This window comes from Carettochelys insculpta, chromosome 24 (genome assembly GCF_033958435.1).
Source record: "Carettochelys insculpta isolate YL-2023 chromosome 24, ASM3395843v1, whole genome shotgun sequence".
Lineage (NCBI taxonomy): Eukaryota > Metazoa > Chordata > Testudines > Carettochelyidae > Carettochelys > Carettochelys insculpta.
The window spans coordinates 9,177,834-9,186,942 of NC_134160.1; the positions used below are offsets into that span (position 1 = coordinate 9,177,834).

At 43.5% G+C, this 9,109-nt stretch overlaps 1 protein-coding gene across 2 annotated transcripts in view; it reads left to right on the forward strand.

Annotated features, from left to right (window-relative positions):
* MAN1C1 (mannosidase alpha class 1C member 1) overlaps nt 1–4,580 on the forward strand; it is a 109,917-nt gene extending 105,337 nt beyond the window's left edge. For both annotated transcript variants that reach the window (XM_074976151.1, XM_074976152.1), the window contains exons 11-13: nt 1,599–1,771; nt 3,061–3,176; nt 3,778–4,580. In XM_074976151.1, coding sequence (XP_074832252.1) covers nt 1,599–1,771; nt 3,061–3,176; nt 3,778–3,901 — 413 coding nt within the window. In that variant the 3' untranslated portion in view covers nt 3,902–4,580. The remainder of the gene's footprint in view (nt 1–1,598; nt 1,772–3,060; nt 3,177–3,777) is intronic.
* Nucleotides 4,581–9,109: the final 4,529 nt, after the last annotated feature.

Below are 9,109 nucleotides of genomic sequence, written 5' to 3' on the forward strand. Positions count from 1 at the left end.
ACAATGGAAAGTAACTGCATCCTATTTCCTAGTGAACTGCATTATGGAGTTAACATACTGGAAGCTAAAGGAAGGAAAAGGGTGGCAGATGTAATTCCTAACCGTCCTTTTGAAAAACATCCCTCATGACAGTATGGTAATGATCATAAAATCATAAAGAATCATAGGACTGGAAGAGACCTTGAGAAGTCATCTAAACCGGGCCCTTGTACTCATGGCAAGACAGAGTAGCGTAGACAATCCCTGACACCTAATCTGGTCTTAAAAATCTCCAGTGATGGAGATTCCACAACCTCCCAAGCAGTGTGTAGTGCCTAGCTGCCCTGACAGGAAGGTTTCTTAGTGTACAAACTAAATATGTCCCTTGCTCCAATTTAAGCCCATTGCTTCTTGTCCCAGCCTTAGAGGTTAATGAGAACATTGTTTGTCCTCTTCCTCGTAACAACCTTACAGGTACTTGATGACCTGGTGCAGCATTATCTACTGGCATCTGCAAAATGATTTGAAACAATAGCTTTGGGAAGTGTAAACTATCCCCGTTTCACAATGTTGTATTAATGCTGCGGTGTAGCAGTCTGCACCCTCTATGTAACCATTTCCATGGCATTTGTTGCTATTGTAGCCAAGTTACTTGCATTAGAAATTCATTTCATTGCTGGTTATTTTTATCCATAACCAGTGTTCCCTGTAACCTGAGCTCTTGAGCAGCCTGAGAGGGTCAGGTACTGCCCAGCTGAACAGCAAAGCACTCTCAGATGTCCGGAGCTGGCAGCACGTGTTTCTACTGGTTTTGCCCGTTTGCACGTGCCTTGGTGCATGTAACAAAACTTATTCTGCACATGGATGGAAAAAATTAGAGGGAATGTTGATTATGACCCTCAGCTCACTTTCTGTAGTACTCCTTCCCAGACCCTTGTTTCCCATGACCTAAGCCAGGACCAATGTTCCCTGTACTCTTTTCCATCCATGTGCAGATTTTTTCCATCCAGGTGTGGAATAACTTTGTGTGGACGTGCACCAGCAGTAGAACCACAAAACCTAGCTGTGGGCGCTCTGCTAATCAGCTGGGCAGCATTTGACTCTCTCCTAAATGGCTGCACAAGCACTCAGCTTACAGAGAACACTGTCACACTGGTTATAATCCAATACTGAGTGAGAGAAATGTCTCTAAGAGCTTCCATCAAGAGTCTTAGGTCCCAGTTCAGCCCAGGCAAAAAGCCAATGGCTGCAATGAAAGTTGCACTCACTTTTTCCAGGGTTGCATGTGGCCCTTTGATCTTGCTGCCATGGCCCATGCTGCTGTTTTCAGAAGCCCTTTCAACTTACTTTCAGCTTCTATCCCAGTAGTTTCCTGCACAGGGTGGGCCATAGTCACAAATGGGGTAAATAAGCACATGGTTTGCGTCAACACAGTTGTGCTTGTTTGACGCCAGGTCTGAAGGCATACTGAGGTGTTGCCGTGATGGATTGTTTGTTTAGTGTACCCCATAGCAAGCCTTGGCTGTACTAATTTCTCTCTGGCCACCTAAAGCCTGTTAGGGTCAGTTATGAATTTTAAAGGTGATTATTATGTGTGGGGGGTTTTCTTTCTCTCTTAGATACAAAGCTGGGCCCAGAAGCTTTCCGCTTTGATTCTGGAACGGAAGCCATGGCCTCCAGACTCAGCGAGCGCTATTATATACTGCGCCCAGAAGTGGTAGAAAGCTACATGTACATGTGGAGGCTGACTCATGATCCGAAGTACAGACAGTGGGGCTGGGAGGTTGTGAAGGTATGATCGTTGAATGGGCAGCATTTGCCGTTATTGCACCTGGATTCTTACAGGTCTCTTTTTTTTCTTGGCTAGGAGAAGCATAAGAGGAGTTAAAATTGTATTGGCCAGTGTCCTGTGTTAACTACAGCACAAGAGAAACGCTTTTTATGCTTTTGCCCCTGCTGGGCATTGAAAACGTTTTCTGTTCCTCTGTGGGCTTTGTTTTTAAAAATAACCCTTATGGGGTTTAGAGCAGTGGTGGGGCAGGCCACATGCCGCTCACTGGGACTCTACCTTCTGCCAGTGGACACCTTGCCTGTCCCCTTCACCCATCAGAGCCCTGCGTTTTCTTGCTCCTTCCCCTCCCTTCCAGAACTGGAGCAGCGCAGATCAGCTGTTCGCAGCATTCCAGCTCTGGGAACAAGGGGCGGAACAGGGACAAAGCACAAATCAGGCAGTTTGCATGCTTTGGAAGTGCTGGGAGGGAAGGGGAGGCCAGGTGAATTTGGGGCTCCAGTGTAGTGGTACATGAGAGGCTCCTGTGGGAAGAGGGCTGCAGATGGAACCCCAGTCGCTCCTTTAGCCTACTGAGGGAAAGGAGGGTCTCTCATGCAGCCAGTTCAGCCTCAGAAGTTTCCCGTTGCTGGTTCAGAGTTAAAAAGAGCCTCAGACAGCATAATGGCTATGAATATAATAATGTCCGATGTAATGGATTGAGCCACATGGTTGGAATTACTTAAACTCTGTGAAATCACAGTTTCATATTCTTGCGGGAGTGACTCAGCCCTGCATCGTATTAAGGTAGAAATATGAGCATCATGAACTGTTTGGCTTCACAATGAGACTGTAAAAGACAAGGTCTTCTCTGTGTTATGCAGGTGTAAGAGATCCCATAAAGACTTGCAGCCCCTCATTCCAACACTGTCCTGTGTGACGTGCAAAGGGCTGCTGTCCTATGCCCCAGAGGAGATCGCTGCATTTCAATGGCAGCATTCAGTCATTCGTAAAGAGTCTTGGAAAGGAGCTGTGTAAAAGCCAAGGTTACTACTTGACACCAGTTGTTGATGTGGGGGCAGCATCAGCGCCAAGCAATCAATAAGCTTCCATTGTTGGCTTTTCCCCAGCTATTTCATTAGAACTAGCATCTTTCCCGGACTGTTGAGTAATGATCAAACTCTTCAGTGAGAGTGAAGCTGCTATAAAACCTGAATCTGATTTACAAACCTAACTTGTAACACGACTGCTGCTGATGAACAGATTCCTCTGTGCAGCTGTGTGTTGCTGAGATTCTTCTTTCCTTTTCTCAGGCACTGGAAAAATATTGTAGGGTAGAAGCGGGCTTTTCCGGGATCCGAGATGTTTATACCACCACCCCAAACCATGACAACATGCAACAGAGTTTTTTTCTGGCAGAGACATTAAAGTAAGTCCAGCATCATGAGAGAGCTTTCAGGGTAAATCTCCTCTCTGGGCACAAAAGTCTTTATGGTGTGGGCTGTCTTTGTGCAAAATATAAATAGCTTCATCTCAGAAAGTATTGGATTCCCTGCAGAGCAAATTGTGGAAGATGACGGGATGCTGCAGGCTTTTTGTGTTGTTTCTGCAGCACAGTTACATAAAGAGCAGTGAACGCGAGTTGGGATAGATTTCAGCAATTTCCCAAGTGTTTTGTAAATTTCAGCTTGCACATTGTGTCTAACACGAGTTTTAGCTGGATTCTCAGCTAATTGGGTTTAAACCAACTTGTCTCTGTGGACATCGAGCTATAGCATTTACTGCATTCCGGATCTGGCCTTGTATAGAATCATAGAACACTAGAACTGGAAGGGGCCTCGAAGTCATCAGGTCCAGTCTCCTGCCCTCACAGCAGGGCCACAAACTGTCCAGAGTCTCTGGACCATCTAACCTGCTCTTATATATCTCCAGCGACAGAGATTCCACAACCTCCCTAAGCAATTTATATGTACATTTGGAATCCCATTAGTCTGTCTTTAATGCAATTTACCCATTTTTCTTTTCACCAGGTACCTCTATCTTTTGTTCTGTGAGGATGATGTGCTGTCTCTGGAAGACTGGGTATTCAACACAGAAGCCCATCCATTGCCAGTAAACCACACAAACTTAAGAGCTAAAGCAGGCGTGCAATAATGAGGCTGTTACTCAAGCTTTCTGCTTCGGCAGCACTCTATAGCGGGTTACTGCATTTCCTTTCCATTAAAGGAATTAGCAATGTTCCTAAAATGGTATTTTGGGGCACTAGTCCAATTCCGGACAGTATTATATTGAGGAGAATAAACTGTGACCTAAGCACCTTCTTTTCCTCTATGAGGAGATGTATTAGCCTAGTAACAAGTTGTTGATTCTGGGCCATATTGTAAACAGATCATGGACATTCCTTTATACAGAGAATTTATATGAAATCCACTGACTTTGCTTTCTAGTGGCCAAAGGATTGGAAGTTTGCCATATAATAGTCTCCCTCCCCCCTTGTTCTTCTTTTCATTTTTCTTTTTGATTTTTGTCTTTTATATACAGTTGGATTTTATCACATTTCTAAATACAGTTTTCGATATACTGTGCTTTTTAAGTGGTGTCAGCATTGTATCTGAAACAAAAATGGTCTGCAAAATTCTTGGCCCAAACATATTTTTATATATTTTTTCCTGTGCTCTTTAAAACACAATTGTAATACATTGCATCACATGTAGCTTTCCTTTATAATATTTTGTTTTTCTACTTTTATTTGGAGCTAAATGTTATGAGTCCCTTGTAATAAATTGCACTGCTGTAATAGTCAAATCTGTGAAATAGAATAAAAGGTCTTGTAAAATAAGTAGCCTGATTGAGTTGATCCTACACTAACAGCTATCCATAACTGTCAAAGAGTTGCTGTATAATCCTTGGAATGAATAGCTGACAATAATGGTTGATTTTGAGAGTAATTTACAGTGAATGTTTATTTCAAGTATAATCTAGCAAGTGTACAGTCAATAATTCCAACCTGCTTCAGCCCTCCTAAATTGCTTATTCATTGTTCCACTGGGAGGTAGCAAGAACTCAGTTAAATGTCTTATATCCTAACCCAAAGAAGTCCCCATTTAAGTTTCTTCCTCATATTTTATCTCTGGGATGACGTTACAGAACAGAAAAAGGAGAAGAGAAAATTGAGCTAGATTTGCCAGCTATTACTCACAATCTTGCTTTGTAAATTGTCCCTCCTAATTGACTGTTAGTAGAACAGCCCATGCGGTGCCCTTCGACATGACGAAGGGTACCAGAATCCAGTTCAGAATCACAGGTACAGAACAATTCTAGGCTCCGCAATGGGCCTGATCCTGGAAGAGGCTGGGTGTCCTCGTATTCCATTGATGGAGAACTTGGCATGATCAGCACTTTGCACAACCTCTTGCTGACTCCCATCCTTGATATCTTTGTTGCTGTCTAGTAGCTGGTCCTAGCTGTGCGTAGTTCCCTTCAGTAGTCTGTTGTTTCAGATTTACTTGTTTCACCAACAAACTTGTCCCCCGCCACTCTGGGTCGTTCAGAACCTGCCTGGAGCTTTGCGTTACACATGTTTCTTCCTCGTGTTGTGAAAAGCTGATTGGTTTCTTCAGCAACTTGGGAAAAGAAAATCTCATTGAGCAAGTGGGAAGAGCAAAGTAAGATTTTAAATCTGTGCCTCTCAAAGTCCCAAAGAGAAAGAAAATTGTCATATGGGGACTTAACATTTAGCCCAAAGATAAAGATACAAGGGGGTAAGCTTGGCCTTGAGGGGTGGTTATTGGTAAATTAGTGCCTTGGGGAGAGTCATTTCATCTGAAGGATTTTGATACTGGGAAGTAATATTAACCAGGAGAATTATTGCAGTGGATTAAGAAATATCATGAGTAGCCAAAAATTCTTTGCCAAGCATGGTCTTAGAAAGCATCCTCCAAGTCTCGTTAACATAGATTCCCAGCAGTTCCTTTGGATTGTCTTGGTTTTGATTTTGATCCTGTTATTTTCTTTTCCCAAACCACAAACCTCCTTTCATTTCTGCGTAAATATTTAGGTGTTGCAATAAAAACAAATGGTACTTTTTAAGTCAAAAAGACTTCTGGATGGGAGTTTTCTCTCCTGAAATTCAACAGCTGCCTCAAAAATTATCTTTTCATTAGCCAGTGGGGATGCCTGTAAATATAAAGTTTATTGATGATTCCATAAAAAAGGTGCTGTGACTGATGCTCAACATCAGCCCCAGAGAAAAGCATTTGGTGCAAATGTCTGTATCTAAAACCTTCTAATGGTTTAGCCCACAGTCCTGCAAACAATTGTGAATCTGCTTAACTTGGAAGTCAATGGGATGACACACATGAATAGTGTTAAGAAAGTGCATTAAGATGCTAAGTCCTTTTGGGGGCAGAGACAGTCTTTTTGTTCTGTTTGTAAAGCACCTCGGGCAATGACATCCAGGTCCACTAGGGTTTCTAGACACTACCACAATCCAGTGATCTCTGCAGGATTGGAGCCTTAGATGTCTCTTGGTTCTCTTTTTCTCAGTATCCTTTGGATCTCATTTGGCCATCTTTATTCAGGCAGACCTCTTGACTTCAGTGGTCATTTTGCTGAAAGAAGGGGAATTATATCCTTTTGGTTTCACACACTGTGCCTAGCAAATCTCCACTTTGGGTAGGTCTACGCAGCAAAGTTATTTCAAAATAACAGCCATTATTTTGAAATACCCTAGCATCTGCATGACGCAAGTGCTATTTCGAAAGAGCGGTTGGCATATTTCAATTGGCAAACCTCATTCTACAAATAGTGCTTATTTTGAAATAGCTATTTCAAAATTGGTTCTGTTAAGACAGGGACCTGTGCCTTATTTCAAAATAGGCTCTATGTGTGTAGACGCTGTATTTCAAAATAGCCAATTTTCACCAACCAGAAGATGTGAACGACTCTTCTGTATAGCAGGAAGTTTCAGACTAATGGGGCTCCGATAATGGTAAGCTGTATGAGATAGTGGATTTCAGGATCCTGACAAAAGGAAGGAAGAAAGGTGAGCAGTAAAATACAGACCCTTGATTTCAGAACAGCAGACTTCAACTCCCTCGGAAACCCGACGGGCAGGAGCCCCTGGGAAGCTAATATGGAGGGGAAAGGTTTTCAGGAGAACGGGTAGTATTTTAAAGCAGCCTCATTGAAGGCACAAGAACAAATTATCCTGATGCACAGTGAGAAAAGCAAATATGGTAGGCAACCAGCTTGGCTTGACAGGGAAATCCTTGGTGAGCTTAAATTCAAAAAAGGAGACATATAAGTGGAAACTTGGACAGATGACTAAGAAGGAGTATCAATACATTGGTGGAGAATGCAGGGGAGTAATCAGGAAGGTGAAAGCACAATTGGAACAGCAGCTAGCAAGGGATCTGAAGAGTAATAAGAAAGGCGTTTTGGTTTTGTTTTTTGTTTTTTTACAGACATTAACAATATGAGGGTTACCAGGGAGGGTGTGAGGCCATTACCGGATGGGAGAGGTAGCCTGGGGGCTAATGTGGGGAAAGCTGAAGTATGCAATGCTTTTTTTGCCTCTGTCTTCACGGACCAGGTTAGCTCCCAGACTACTGCATTAAGCAATGCAATATGGGAAGGAGGTAGGGAGCCCTTGCTGGAAAAATAACAGGTTGAGGGCCATTTACAAAAGCTAGACATACACAAATCCATGGGTCCAGATTTAATGCAGCCAATGGTAGTGAGGGAATTGGTAAATGTCATTGCAGAACGTTTGGCCGTTATCTTTGAAAACTTACGGAGGTTGGGAGAGGTCCTGAATGACTGGAAAAAGGCAAATGTAGTGCCCATCTTTAAAAGGGAAAGAAAGACAATCCAGGGAACTATAGACGGGTCACCTTTACCTCAGTCCCTGGAAAAATCACAGCAGGTCTCCTCAAGGAATCCATTTTGAAGCACTTGGAAGAGGGGAAAGTGCTCAAGAGTAGCCAACATGGATTTCTCATGGGCAAGTCATGCCTGACCAATCTGATCAGCTTTTATGATGAGGTAACTTGCTCTGTAGACATGGGGAAGTCAATGGATGTGATATACTTTGCCTTTAGCACAGCTTTTAACAGGGTTTTACACAGTGTTTGTATCCATAAGAATTAAGGACAGCTGGACTGGATAAATGGACTGTAAAGTAGGTAGAAAGCTGGCTAGATGATCAAGACCAACTGGTAGTGACCAATGGCTCAGTGTCTGGTTGACAGTTGGTTTCAAGTGGAGTGCCCCAGGGATCAGTTCTGGGGCCGGAATTGTTCAACATCTTTATTAATGACCTGGATGAGGGGTTGGATTGCACGCTCAGCAAGTTTGCGGATGACACTAAGCTAAGGGGACAGGTAGATACATTGGAAGGTAGGGATAAGGTCCAAAGTGACCTAGGTAAATTGTAGGATTGGGCCAAAAGTAATCTGATGATGTTCAAGAGGGGCAAGTGCGGAGTCCTGCACTTGGGATGGAAGAATCCCAAGCATTGTTACAGGCTGGGGACCAACTTGTTAATTAGCGGTGCAGCAGAACAGGACCTGGGGATTACAGCGGAGAGAGAGGCTGGATAGGAGTCAACAGAGTGCCTTGGTTGCCAAGAAGGCTAATGGCACATTGGTGTGCATTAGGAGGAGCATTTCCAGCCAATCTAGAGAAATTATTCCCCTCTACTAGGCAATGGTGAGGCCACATGTGAAGTATTGCATCCAGTTCTGGGATCCCCAGTATAGAAAAGATGTGAATGCATTGGAGCAGGTCCCGTGGAGAGCAACAAAAATGATTAGGGGGCTGGAGCACATGACATATGAGGAGAGGCTGAGGGATCTGGGCTTATTTAGTTTTCAGAAGAGTGAGGGGCCATTTGATAGCAGCTTTCAACTTCCTGAAAGGGGGCTCTAAAGGATGGAGAGAAGCTGTTCTCGGTAGTGACTGATGGCAGAATGAGGAGTAATGGTCTAAAGTTACAGTGGGGAAGGTGTAGGTTGGATATTAGGAAAAACTACTTCACCAGGAGGGAGGTGAAGCATTGGAATGCATTGCCTAGAGAGGTGGTGGAATCTCCATCCCTAGAGATTTTTAAGTCCTGGCTTGACAAAGTCCTGACTGGGATGATTTGGTTGAGGCTGATCCTGCTTTAGGCAGGTGGCTGGACTCAATGACCTCCTGAGGTCCCTTCCAGCCCTAGGATTGTATGATTCTATGTATTGCCCAGTATAAATTAACTTCTGTATTGAGAACTCAGTCCTTGCCAAATGGCTGTCAATTGTTGCCTGACTTTTACATAAACGACAGAATGAGATAAGACAAAGCTATTCAAAAAACAGATGTAGC